General features: G+C 38.1%; 2 protein-coding genes, 2 non-coding genes and 1 pseudogene across 8 annotated transcripts; 2 read left to right on the forward strand and 3 right to left on the reverse strand.

Annotated features, from left to right (window-relative positions):
- Positions 1–24: 24 nt before the first annotated feature.
- Positions 25–7,077, reverse strand: LOC104711250 (uncharacterized). Of its 5 annotated transcripts, XR_015567431.1 has the most exons (4): positions 6,590–7,077; positions 1,699–4,630; positions 1,351–1,567; positions 659–1,113 (listed from the first exon to the last, which is right to left on the reverse strand). XR_015567431.1 is itself a non-coding variant. In XM_087467862.1 (3 exons), exons 2-3 carry the CDS (start codon positions 2,469–2,471, stop codon positions 1,561–1,563), a joined length of 780 nt encoding a protein of 259 aa, XP_087323988.1. In that variant the 5' UTR covers positions 2,472–4,630; positions 6,590–7,077; the 3' UTR covers positions 25–1,560. The 5 variants fall into 5 exon arrangements, 2 of the variants coding, with proteins under 2 accessions (XP_087323988.1, XP_087323987.1); XM_087467862.1 differs by having other exon boundaries at positions 25–1,567; XR_015567430.1 differs by having other exon boundaries at positions 1,351–4,630.
- LOC147938641 (small nucleolar RNA R71) lies at positions 3,755–3,861 on the forward strand. Its single transcript, XR_015567677.1, has one exon. It is a non-coding gene; the product is annotated as a small nucleolar RNA R71 (small nucleolar RNA).
- Positions 6,112–6,905, reverse strand: LOC147938642 (putative pectinesterase/pectinesterase inhibitor 32 pseudogene; annotated as a pseudogene).
- A 1,024-nt stretch (positions 7,078–8,101) lies between the features above and the next one.
- LOC147938643 (uncharacterized) lies at positions 8,102–8,759 on the forward strand. The gene is made up of 2 exons (XM_087464629.1): positions 8,102–8,130; positions 8,226–8,759. The coding sequence occupies exons 1-2, from the start codon at positions 8,102–8,104 to the stop codon at positions 8,677–8,679; spliced, it is 483 nt and encodes a 160-aa protein (XP_087320755.1). The 3' UTR covers positions 8,680–8,759.
- Positions 8,760–11,620: 2,861 nt separating this feature from the next.
- Positions 11,621–11,727, reverse strand: LOC147938644 (small nucleolar RNA R71). Its single transcript, XR_015567657.1, has one exon. It is a non-coding gene; the product is annotated as a small nucleolar RNA R71 (small nucleolar RNA).
- Between the last annotated feature and the right edge of the window lie 2,280 nt (positions 11,728–14,007).

A 14,007-nucleotide genomic window follows, 5' to 3' on the forward strand; every position in this document is an offset into this window, starting at 1 on the left:
CAAAACTTGTGGGAAAATTTCTAATTTCTTCTTTTGGCTCTGCATCGATCGACACCATATCTTGCATCGACCGATGCTGATCTCTGAATTCGTCTCTCAACTTCGTAGCTCAGCCTCAATGCTTGATTAAGCTTCAAATCTTCCTATTTAGCTCCATTATGCTCTTATCTATGCTAAATCCTATAAAGAGTCAAAAGACTCTAAAAATACCAAAAAGACTCTATAAATAACACTTATATCATGGCTAAAAACACCTAAAAACCATGATATATCAACTCCCCTAGACTTAGCCTTTGCTTGCCCTCAAGCAAAACATAAACTTAGCCCTGTGGAAGAAGTTTGAAAACGCAGGAACTCATTTCTTTTTTAAAGTAATGCCATGATCATCCAAACCATAATCCATATGCTTAGCTGATAAATCCAAATCGAACCACCATGAACTTCTCCGTTGACTTTCATAGCATCCCAATTTCAAACCAAATTACACTACTTCCTCCATTAAGCCTTCATCGGTGGGTCTCATCAATTTGATCAATATCAAGAACCTTCTAGACTCATTCCCGTACAATACCATAACAAGCAAGACATATCCTTTACCACATGTGGTACTCTTTCTCTCCCCCAGACTTATTCTATTTTATCTTTCTTAGAGCTTTGCTTTGTTTTTTTTTCCTCAAAGTTGTAGGCGAATAATGGTGTCATCGGTAATTTACCTACCCCTCGCTTCCAAGCTTTGTATGATCATTTGACTCAAGAGTAGAATAATGAGGTCACAAGTAATTTACCTATCTCTCTAAACTGATCAAAATCATCTCATCTTTTCTTATCTCTCTCTTTTTTTTTTTTTTTTTTTTTTTTTTTTTTTTTTTTTTTAACAAAGCTCTCAGGATTTTTTTTAACTTGAATGAGGGAGAGGAATACAATTTTCTTTTGAACCTTACTTTCCAGGTATGAACAAGGAGTCAAGCTCTATGAACATCAATCTCCTTGATGAGGTAAAAAGAAAAGTACATAAATTACCTCAAGCTTTTACGGATTCTATTGGAAATTCGGATGTCTCTGGTTCACTGGTCAGCCATTAGATTTTTCATTAGTCGGATTTGTGGATTCAATCTGCAGCATTAATCAACCAAGGCAGTATACTAAATAGAAAAATCATAGTTCCCAACAAAAATTTGACTCAATAAAACCATTTTTTTTCTACTGACTCTCAAAAACAAAAACGTAGTTAGTAACTGCCTTCCCCAGAATTAAACAACAATGTTCCCAGTGTTATCAAGTAAGAGATTGACGAATAAAATAAAATTAAATAAAAATAATTCAAAAGAAAAAGGAAAAAGAAAAACCTACCAGTGGGTTGCCTCCCACTAAGCGCTTGTTTTCAGTCATTAGCTTGACTGTGTCGGATCTCAGGTATCCGGTGGATCAGAACATGGCAGTGAATGCTTCCGAGAGGAATGTCTCATCATCCAAGGTGGTGTGTAGGCAGTAGATGAAAGAGGTCTACAATGGACATGAGGAACATGACCAGGGCGTGACTTAGGTATGGGTGGCTTTCTTTTATGTCCTGCAAAATCATCAATAGAAGAATCAAGCGCTCTACGATAATCTCGTGGCTTGGTTAACTGCAAAACAGTGTTTGTACCTTTGAAATTCTTATTGATGAATGGAGAAGGTTTGGGTGAAGAAGATGCATACCTTGGCCTTACCTGTGGCTTTTGAACTGTGGAAAGGTGAGATTTCAGCTTTACAACTGGTCTAGGACTTGCAGCTAAGGAATCAATTCGAGAATCTTTGGTTTTGGACAAGTTTGAGCCGATTCTGGAAGGTGTGTCGATCAATGCAACAGCTGCATCGATCGATGCTTGGCCTGCAACTCGTGTTTCTTCAACGGTTCTGCAGCTTTCCTCAGCAATCCGTGTTTCCATTACAAAAACATCATCTACCAGCGACTTGTCATGGATCAGAACCTCATCATGGTCTCTAGTACTGATTAGATGATCTCCACTCCAATCTTCAAGCTTAACAGCTTGCTTACTCACTTTCTCAACAGTCTCCAACTCTTTGACATACCCAGCAGTAATGTCTTCATGAAGTTCTATGAGTAGATCATCATCAGAAGCAATTTTCACAGAAAATGTCTGACCATCAATAGTGGGAACCCTTCTCAGCTTGTCCATCTCAAAGTTCATAACCAAATCATCTATATTCAGAGCTATGTGTCCCTGCTTAACATCAATGATGGCACCAACTGTAGCCAAGAATGAGCGTTCTAAGATGAGAGGATCACTAGGCTCTTTGTCATATTCCAGCACCACAAAGTCAGTGGGAATCATGCATTCTCCAATCTTAATCGAAACATCTTCTAAGACACCTTCAAGAATCCTTCTAGATCGATCAACTAATATAAGAGAGATCATAGTTGGCTTGAAATCTGTCATCCTAAGTCTCACAGCAAAAGAATGTGGCATCAAGTTAATACTAGAGCCAAGATCAAAAAGTGAGTGAGGAAACCTTCCTGTGGAGATAGAGCAATCTAACACAAAACTTCTAGGATCTGGTACTTCTCTGCAATCCTACTTTGAATCACTTCACTTACTTCCTTAGAGACAACCACCTCCTGCTTCTTATCATTTTTCCTCTGTGGAGGCTGCTTCAACATAATTGAGCTGACATCCTTTGTAAGCAGTGCTCCTTCCTCAGGACTCAAACCATTGGTGACCATCCTCTTCATATATCGCTTAATCCCAGGAGAAAACTTGACAGCATCAATCAAAGGCATCTCTATCATCACCTTGTCCATCATAGCCTTGCATCTAGCTTCCTCAAGCTCCTGCTTAGACCTCATAGGCTTAGGAAAAGAAACCTTAGGCTTATATGCTTTTTCTGAATCAGATGGTGGAACTCGAAGAGAAACCGAGCTGTTTGTGGGGTGTGTCGATCGATGCTGACATTGTGTCGATCGACGCTTGATTGAGTTTGCATCGATCGATGCTCCTGTGTATCGGTCGATGCAACATACGTTATCGAATGGTTGTCTTCTTCCTTCACCAAAATTGCATTACAAGCATGCTTAGGGTTCGACTCTGTTCTTCCAGAAAGAAATTCCTCTTGTCTTTTAACAGACCCAACAGTCTGAATCACTTGATTCTCCAGCTTATTAATATGAATGTTTAATACATCGAACTTCCCAGTAAGCTCAGTGTATACAGAATCAATCTTCCCATTGAAGTCCACTATAAACTTCTGTTGACCTTCCAAAATCTGTCCAATCATTGATTCCATCTTGCTCTCTGAATTGGGTGGAGGGAGGGGTTGGTAAGAAGAAGAACTATAGTTCCTAGTGAAGTTGTTGTTTGGATTTCCTTTGAAGGAATTCTTCTGACCAATTCTCTGATTTTGATACCCAGCTCCATACACATAGTTGACATATTCTTCTATAGTCTCTGGCTTTGGCTCAAAAATCTCAACATCTTCAGCAAAATGGATAGACTTCTTTCCCACAAGAAGATTATGCACTGTATCCAACTTAGCATTCACTGTAGCAAACTGATTTGAATCATGGCCTTCATGTGCTCTCTTCCGCTCTAAGTCTGCATTCTTGGTACTGTTGCTTGATGCTAGCCTTTCTATCAACTTTTCAGCGTCATCTGGGTACCTTATCTTGAAGTTCCCATCACTAGCAGCATCCAAAGCCATCTGATATCTCCAGTCAATCCCGCTAAAGAAGATACTGATCAACTGCACCTCTGAGAAACTATGATGCGGACAGTCTCTCTGGTATGCTTTAAACCTTACCCAAGCAGCTTTGTAAGATTCAGCAGGTCCTTGTCTAAAGGTCGAGAGCTTAATCCTCAGCTCATCAGTCATTGCATCGTCATAGAAGTAATTGAAAAACGCCACCTTGATGTCATTCCAGGTCTTTAGAGATCCTGGTTTGATTTGCCTTAACCAATGAGAAGCTTCCCCAGCAAGAGAGTAGGGGAAGAGCTTGCAGTAGAGATAGTCCTCTGTGAGTCCATTAGCCTTGATGCTTGTGACTATGTCCTAAAAATGCTCAATATGGTCTAGAGGCTTCTCATGTGGCAAGTTCTAGAATGGTCTTTGTCCAACAAGAGCAAAGTAGGCAGGCTGTAGCTCAAAATCATTCCTTGGGAATGGAGGAGGGACAATTGCAGAGCAGTTCTCATAAAACAAATCTGGCCTATTGAAGTCCGCAAGAGTCTTGACAAGCTCTCCATTGTTGTCTCGTCTAGGCTGAAGGTTCTCTGCTTCGGCTATGGCATTGCATCGATCGACACCAACGTTGCGTCGATCGATGCCATCTTGGTTGTGTCGATCGATGTCAGCATTGCGTCGATAGACACAACCTGCATTCCCATCGGCCACAACGATTTCTTCTTGAATAACCTGTCCTTCAGCATCAAGTTTTTGGCCTAGTTCGTTGCGCACATGACCCTCTTGATCCCTCAAAACTCCAGCCTCATCAGGTCTCAATATGATTGGGTTGACCATCTTCGCTGACTTGGCTGCTTTTGTGTTATCACGCTCTAGTTGTCCAAACTCTTGGTTTGTAAGCTTAACAACCGGACCAGTAGGATTTTTTCTGGTGCTAGGCTTAGGCATGTACCTGAAACACACAAGAGAAAAGAAACAAAAGCGTGTGAGTAAAACAGAAAAAGAAAAATTTAGACAAAATCAAAGATTTTAATCTAATGGTGAATTAAAAAAGTCCCCGGCAACGGCACCAAAATTTGATATGCTCAAATTTACCCTAGAGCTACTCTCTCAAATTAAGAGATCAATTGTAGTACTTAGGGATCGAATCCACAAGAACTCTAGATTCACACAATAGATTTAATAATCTTTTAATTATGCTAAACCAAAATTGTAATTTAAATAGCAATGCAAAACAGAAAATAAAAGAGTTGTAAATTCAGATGGAATGAAACGTTAGGCCTTGGGAAATTCTCAGGAAATCATGGAAAATCAGATCAATTAATTAAACTAGCAGGATTCAACAATTAAGCACCGTTCTTGAACTCTAAACACAATTATAAAATAAATCAGTTCTCACTGCAGATATTATCTAAGTTTTAAAACTAGAAAATTCTAATCTCTTTGCAAAATTCAAGTTAAAAACCAGCAATAAAATTAAGTTTAGATAAGTTAACAAAATCACTAATTCAAATCTCTTTGCAAAAAGTAATTTTGCTCACCAAAGGTTTTTGTCAGGAAAATCAATTATATTCTCATATCATCCAATAATCCTAAGATCTAAATCCAGATGACTAATCAAAGATCTATCATTAAAAACAACCTATGGTGAAGAACAAGAAAGATAATAAATCCTAAATTAACAGATCTAACAATCCATGAAATCTCTAATGAGAAACCCTAAACCTAACAAGCAGATCTACTCAGACATAATCAATGAAACACAAAACATCTTCTGAATAAATTGCATTAAGAAAGAGATTAAAGAAGAAGTAAATGAGTTCTGAATCTTCTCTGAAGTAGTCTTGATTCTTCTCTCCAAAAGCTCTCTAAAAATTTGTCAAGGTTTTCTCTCAAAAGTTGCAGGGAAAAATAAAACTTAGGTCTAAACAATGATCCAAAAATCCTTTTTATATTCCTAAACACGTCCAGAGACTAATGATGCAAATATTGAAAACTTTGGGGCATTTTTGTAAATCTTCAAAACTTGTGGAAAGGGACTAATGATGCAAATATGGAAAACTTTGGGGCATCTTTGTAAATCTTCAAAACTTGTGGGAAAATTTCTAATTTCTTCTTTTGGCTCTGCATCGATCGACACCATATCTTGCATCGACCGATGCTGATCTCTGAATTCGTCTCTCAACTTCGTAGCTCAGCCTCAATGCTTGATTAAGCTCCAAATCTTCCTATTTAGCTCTATTATGCTTACATCTATGCTAAATCCTATAAAAACTCAAAAGACTCTAAAAATACTAAAAAAACTCTATAAATAACACTTATATCATGGCTAAAAACACTTAAAAACCATGATATATCACTTCCTATAAAAGGGCAAGATTTCAAGGTTAACTCTGGAGCAAAATATTCTATACCCACGGGCCACGTCGAAGATTAATCACCGACGATAAGATACCAAATCACTTTCTTCATTAAAGCAAAAAAAAGGTTCTGTGAATCTGATTCAGCAGAAGAAAAGTCTTGAAAGTTATCAAATATTTATTTAAAAGAGATCGAAAAGTAAAAACAAACAAAAATAGGTCGGTTCGTGTCAAACTGTCAATTGATGCTTAATAAATGGACTTGTGTAATGTTCTTTTCCGTCGGCTCCTAGTTGCAAAGTACTACTACTACTACTGACTCAACGAAACAAATAACATAAAATAATGTAAAGCTACTAAACATAATAATGCGAGTTATCGTGATTTTTAATAACTTTGTTAACTTATTAATTTATTTTTGGATAATTGATATTTGTAACTTTGTCTTTAAGTTTGTAATATTGTTGAACATAGCATCTTTTCGAATGATCATATCTATGTAACACGATTTTGCATGCAAAAAAAAAGACTAGTAAGTGTAAAAAAGTTACCGTTGGGGTCTTGAGAAGCAGAGATGATCCAAGAAAGCTCTTCGGCGGCGGAATCAAGAAGATCAACGCAATCAAGAATCGCATTGGACACTCGTGACTTCCCCACTTTCTTGTCGAATTTGGACACTATAGCTCCCGCTTTTTGTATAGCGTCAATGACAGTTTTGGCCGCTTCGGCGAATTCTGACGACGGGACTCTCAAACACTCCATATGAACCAACCCATTAGAAGAAACCGCCACTTTATGAGCGGAACATAAAGAGATGGTAAGAAAGAGGAAAAAGATCGGCGAACAGACTTGGCGGAACGTAGTCATCTATCGGAAAACACAGAGGAAGTTGAAGAGTGTCTCTCTCACACTCTATGATATCTTTGTGAAGAGATTAATTGACAAGTTGAGGTGAGTGATGTGTGATATTATTTATTTGTGAGAGCGGGTGAGAGAGAGAGAGAGAGAGAGAGAGAGAGAGGGTAATGGCTAGCTAGGCAATAAAAAGACGACATAGCCTCGCTTTTTATACTACCGGTTATGGTTGAAACTATAATTAATCGATTTGGACAGCAACAAAATGTTGATTAGACTTTTGATATTCGTTGAAAATTTGTCGGACCACAAATCTACATGATTTGATAAAGGTTTCTGATTAGACTTGTGGATGCAATTATTTTTACTACGCAGATATTTTTACTAGCTAGTGATATATTGTTATTGTGTTATCATTTGGATTTAAAGTCTGACTACACTACAGGAATTTTAAGTTTTAATAGCACAGTAGTATAGCGTTTATGGCAATAATGCTATCGTTAGTAGACTTTTAATTTTTAGATAGCGTTTGTGTATATGTAAACGCTATGTTATATTATACTAAAAATGAATAATTTTTTTTTACGTATTTCGGGGCCATGTTTAATAGCAATACCAAATAGTGTTAGGCGGTAAACTAAAAATTAGATCCCGCGACACTTAGAAATATTTGGAGGCTATCTTTTCACTTCTCGACAAAAATCCCCAATTACCCACGAACCCTAAAATTTCATTTCTTTCCTCTCTCTTTTTTCTTTTGCTCGATTTTCACTGTCTATTTGCGAAATCCGACTGTGTCCCACATAAATTTTACTCTCCCAACTAGATATTTGTCACAGTACCGACAATTTCACTCTCTGACACAGATCTTAGTCACAGTCTTTGCCAATTTGGATTGTCTCCCGAGTCTTTCCAGCTTCCCCTCGCTCGATTGTGGTTTTATTCTTCTGGTAAATCTCAGTCTTTTGTACGAAATCTCAGTCTTGTTCATTCTTCGATCTAGGGTTTTATTGTTCTGATTCTTTTGATCTGTTTCTAATTTATTATTTTTCGTTTTTTTGTCAGACGATTTTAAGGAAAAGTGAAAATAATCTAGAAGGTATCTCACTCCAACTTGATTCTTCTAACATATCTTGTTCTTTTTTGTTGTGACTTAACGTGAGTGTATCTGATTACTTGTGTGCACATTTAGTCGGAGCTGTTGTAACATGGATAAAACTTGGGTCTGGTTACCAAGGTATTAACTTGAATGTTCTTCATCCATATCATTTCAGATTCGGGTTTCTTTTTTGTTTGTCTGATTACTTTTGTATGTTTCTTTATTACTTACAGGAATAGTCTTGAGTATGAGCTAGGAGCAACTAAATTTGTGTTTGATTCAGCAAGATGTTTGGGTAATCTATCAGATATGTTCTGTCCTTGCGTTGACTGTCGCAATGTGGTTCATCAGTCAAATGAGACAGTGTTGGAGCATCTGGTTATTAGAGGGATGGATCTAAAGTACAAGAGAAGTAAATGTTGGAGTAAACATGGGGAGATAAGGAATGAAAAGACAGCGGATGCTGATACGTCTGAGTACGAGGCTTTTGAGTTGATTAGGACAGCTTTCAAGTCAAGTGAAGGCAAGAAGTGTATTCTGTTGGATATTAATAACTCTGGGCAGAGAGTTGCAACCGGTCGTGTATCTTCAACTGATCCAGCCGAGAAGGTTCATTTCATCCCTTTAGATCCCAATGCTAGCAAGGTATGGGTAGATATTTCAAAGGTTGATGGTGCTAGAGTATGAAGAGCAAACTCTGAAGTTGAATTCATAGCTGATGCAGTCGGAACCACTGTGGCTTGGCCTAATGACAAGATTATATTCATTTGAGGCTAACACATTTGAGTTTTATGTAGTACTATGAACTTGTATCTTTAGAATGTTTGTGGCTTTGTAACATTCAATCTTATTGGATATTTTACATTTCTACTAAACAAATCAATATTTTTATCAATAAAAAAATAATAAAAAATAATTAATAAAAAATAATTAATAAAAAATAAATAATAAAAAAATAAATATAAACAATTACATTTATATAAATGCTATAGTATTATTTAAAACAACATTTTAAAAACGCTGTTATAGAATATTTAATTGCAGACGCACAAACGCTATTATAGCCGCAAATACGATAGCAGAACAAAAAAACGCTATATAAGACCTATAATGACAGGCGTAGTAGATATAGCGTTTGTTAAAACGCTATGGTATCGATAGATAGCGTTATTCAGATGCTATTAAAACTCAATTTTCTTGTAGTGCTAAAACATGTAACCTAATGATTTGTGTTATCATTATCATTATGTAATCATCCCAATTCAAACGCGTGTAATATAAGTTTTTATTTTTGTTTTACCAGAAAAAAAAAATGTAGTTCTTGGTTAGTACATCTTACAACAAAAATGGGTAGTCCAACTGTCCAAGGATGATACGTCTTCCAAACTCATACCCATCTAAACTACGAATCTAGTTTTTGGCTCTGACTGAACACGTAATGAAGCTAGAACTAATATTTGAATTCTTACTTTATTACTCAAGAGCTAAACACATGCATCTCAAATGGGATGGCATGTGATATATCATGGTTTTTAGGTGTTTTAGCCATGATATAATTCTTATCTATAGAGTATTTTTGGTGTTTTAAAGTCTTTTTGAGTCTTTATAGGATTTAACATGGATGGGAGCTTAATGGAGCTAAATATGAAGATTTGGAGCTTAATCAAGCATTGAGGCTGATCTACGAAGTTGGGAGACGAATTCAGATTGTGCATCGATCGACACAGCATATGCATCGATCGATGCTAGGCCAAATTCGAAATTGGAAATTTCTCTCACAAGTTTTGAACATTTACAAAGTTGCCCCAAAGTCTTCCATATTTGCATCATTAGTCCCTGACCGTGTTTAGGAATATAAATAGGATTTTTATGGTCATTGTTGAGACCTAAGCTTTATTTTTTCCTTGCAACTTTTGAGAGCAAAACCTTGTGAGAGATTTTAGAGAGTTTCTGGAGAGAAGAATCAAGACTCCTTCAGAGAAGATTCAGAACTCCTTTTCTTCTACTTTTAATCTCTTAATGCTATCTATTTTATTCATGATTTGTATTCTTACAATTATGTCTGAGTAGATCTGCTTGTTAGGTTTAGGGTTTCTCATTAGGGATTTCATGGTTTATTAGATCTGTTATTATTTAGGATTCATTATCTTTCTTGTTCTTCATCATTGGTTGTTTTTAATGCTAGATCTTTGATTAGTCATATGGATTTAGATCTTAGGATTATTGATTGATATGAGAATATAATTGATTTTCCTGATAAAAACCTTTAGTGAGCAGAATTACTTCTTGCAAAGAGATTTGATTTAATAATTTTGTGAACTTATCTAAACTTGATTTTATTGCTGGTTTTTCACTTGAATTTTGCAAAGAGATTTGGATTTTCTAGTTTTAAAACTTAGATAATATTTGCAGTGAGAACTGATTTATTTTATAATTGTGTTTAGAGTTCAAGAACGGTGCTTAATTGTTGAATCCTGCTAGTTTAATTAATTGATCTGATTTTCCATGATTTCCTGAGAATTTCCCAAGGCCTAAGGTTTCATTCCATCTGAATTTACAACTCTTTTATTTTCTGTTTATTCTTGCAATTTAATTACAATATTTTTGTTTAGCATAATTAAAGAACTATTAAGTCTATTGTGTGAATCTAGAGTTCTTGTGGATTCGATCCCTAAGTACTACAGTTGATCTCTTAATTTGAGAGAGTAGCTCAGGGTTAAATTTGAGCATATCAAATTTTGGCGCCGTTGCCGGGGACTCTTTTGATTCACCATTAGATTAAAGTCTTTGATTTTGTCTAGATTTTTATTTTTCTGTTTTACTCACACGCTTTTGTTTCTTTTCTCTTGTGTGTTTCAGGTACATGCCTAAGCCTAGCACCAGGAAAAATCCTATTGGTCCGGTTGTTAAGCTTACAAACCAAGAGTTAGGACAACTAGAGCGTGATAACACAAAAGCAGCCAAATCAGCGAAGATGGCCAATATAATCATATTGAGACCTGATGAGGCTGGGGTTTTGAAGGATCAAGAGGGTAATGTGCGCAACGAACGTGGCCAAAAACTTGATGCTGAAGGCCATGTTATTCAAGATGATCTCGCTGTGGCCAATGGGAATGCAGATGGCGTCGATCGACGCAACGATGGCATCGATCAATGCAACCAGGAAGGCATCGATCGACACAATGCTGGCATCGGTCGATGCAATGCCAGAGCTGATGCGGAGAATGTTCAGAGGCGACAGGATGACAATGAAGAGCTTGTCAAGACTCTTGCGGACTTCAACAGGCCAGATTTGTTTTATGAGAACCGCTCTGCAATTGTCCCTCCTCCATTCCCAAGGAATGACTTTGAGCTGAAGCCTGCCTACTTTGCTCTTATTGGACAAAGGCCATTCCAGAACTTGCCAAATGAGAAGCCTCTAGACCACATAGAGCACTTTGAGGACATAGTCACAAGCATCAAGGCTAATGGAGTCATTGAGGACTATCTCTACTGCAAGCTTTTCCCCTACTCTCTTGCTGGGGAAGCTTCTCATTGGCTAAGGCAGCTGAAACCAGGATCCCTAACAACCTGGCATGACATCAAGGTGGCGTTCTTGAACTATTTCTATGATGATGCAAAGTCTGATGAGCTGAGGATCAAGATTTCCACCTTTAGACAAGGACCTGCTGAATCTTACAAAGCTGCTTGGGTAAGATTCAAAGCATACTAGAGGGACTGTCCACATCATGGGTTTTCAGAGGTGCAATTGATCAGTATCTTCTTTAGCGGGATTGACTGGAGGTATCAGATGGCTTTGGATGCTGCTAGTGATGGGAACTTCAAGACAAGATACCCAGATGACGCTGAGAAGTTGATTGAAAGGCTAGCATCAAGCAACAGTACCAAGAATGCAGACTTAGAGCGGAAAAGAGCACATGAAGGCCATGGTTCAAATCAGCTAGCTTCAGTTAATGCCAAACTGGATTCAGTGCACAATCTTCTTGTGGGAAAGAAGTCAGTCCATTTTGCTGAAGATATTGAGATTTTTAAGCCAAAGCCAGAGACTAGAGAAGAAGATGTCAACTATGTGTATGGAGCTGGCTATCAAAATCAGAGATTTGGTCAGAAGAATTCCTTCACAGGAAATCCAACCAGCAACTTCACAAGGAACTATGGATCTTCTTCTTACCAACCCCTCCCTCCACCCAATTCAGAGAGCAAGATGGAATCAATGGTTGAGCAGATTCTTCAAGGTCAACAGAAGTTAACAGTGGACTTCAGTGGAAAGATTGATTCTATTTACACTGAGCTGACTGGGAAATTTGAAGCTCTAAACACTCATGTCAGGAAGCTAGAGAATCAAGTGATTCAGACTACTGGGTCTGTTAAAAGACAAGAGGAACTTCTTTCTAGAAGAACTGAGAACCCCAACCATGCTTGTAATGCGATTTTGGTGAAGGACGTAGACGATGATACAGTAGTGGATGATGCATCGACCGATGCAGCTGCAAAGTATCGATCGACGCAACCTTGAGTGGTCGTAGAAGAGTTGACTTCACGAGACAGTATCGACCGATGCAATTCAAGCATCGACCGATGCAATGTTCAGGCCAAGGAAGAAGTTACGGAAGCTCCAATTCCAGTTGCTGAGAGAGCCTACAAGCCTAAAGTTCCTTTTCCCAAGCCTAGGAGATCCAAACAGGAGATTGAAGAAGCTAGATGCAAAGATATGATGGACAAGGTAATGATTGAGATGCCTTTGATTGATGCTGTCAAGTTTTCTCCTGGTATTAAGAGATATGTGAAGAGGATGGTCACCAATGGTTTGAGTCCTGAGGAAGGAGCACTGCTTACAAAGGATGTCAGCTCAATTCTGTTGAAGCAGCTCCCACATAGGAAGAAGGATAAGAAGCAGGAGGTGGTTGTCTGTAAAGAAGTAAGTGCAGTGATTCAGAGTAGGATTGCAGAGAAGTTACCAGATCCTGGAATTTTTGTGTTAGATTGCTCTATCTCCACAGGAAGGTTTCCTCACTCTCTATGTGATATTGGCTCTAGTATCAACTTGATGCCACATTCTGTTGCTGTAAGACTTGGGATGACGGATTTTAAGCCAACTAAGATCTCTCTTATCTTAGCTGATCGATCTAGGAGGATTCCTGAAGGTGTCTTAGAGGATATTCCAATCAGGATTGGAGATTGCATGATTCCCACTGACTTTGTGGTGCTGAAATATGACCAAGAGCCTAATGATCCTCTCATCTTAGGACGCTCTTTATTGGCTACAGCTGGTGCAATCATAGATGTGAAGAAGGGACACATAGCTCTGAATGTAGAAGATTTGGTCATGAACTTTGAGATGGACAAGCTGAGAAGGGTTCCCACTATTGATGGTAGGACATTTTCTGTGGAGGTTGTTTCTGATGACAATCTGATCATAGAGCTTCAAGAAGACATTACTGCTGGGTATGTCAAAGAGTTGGAGCCTGTAGAGGAAGTGAGTAAGCAAGCTGCTAAGCTTGAAGATTGGAGTGGAGATCATCTAATCAGTACTAGAGACCATGATGAGGTTCTGATGCATGACAAGTCACTGGTAGATGATGTTTTTATAATGGAAACACGGATTGCTGAGGAAAGTTGCAGAATCGTTGAAGAAACACGAGTTGCAGGCACTGCATCGATCGATGCAGCTGTTGCATCGATCGACACTCCTTCCAGAGACGGCTCTGACTTGTCCACAACCACAGATTCTCGCGTTGGATCCTTAACTGCAAGTCCTAGACCAGTTGTAAAGCTGAAATCTCACCATTCAACAGTTCAGAAGCCACAGGTAAGGCCAAGGTATGCATCTTCTTCACCCAAACCTTCTCCTATCATCAATAAGAATTTCAAAGGTACAAAAACTGTTGTGCAGTTAACCAAGCCGCGAGATTATCGCAGTGTGCTTGTTTCTTCTGTTGATTATTTTGCAGGACTTAAAAGAAAGCCACCCATCCCCCAGTCCCGTCCTGGTCCTGCTCCTCACATCCTTGTCAA

Source organism: Camelina sativa, chromosome 9 (assembly GCF_030686135.1).
Source record: "Camelina sativa cultivar CO46 ecotype springtype chromosome 9, ASM3068613v1".
In the NCBI taxonomy this organism is placed as follows: Eukaryota; Viridiplantae; Streptophyta; class Magnoliopsida; order Brassicales; family Brassicaceae; genus Camelina; species Camelina sativa.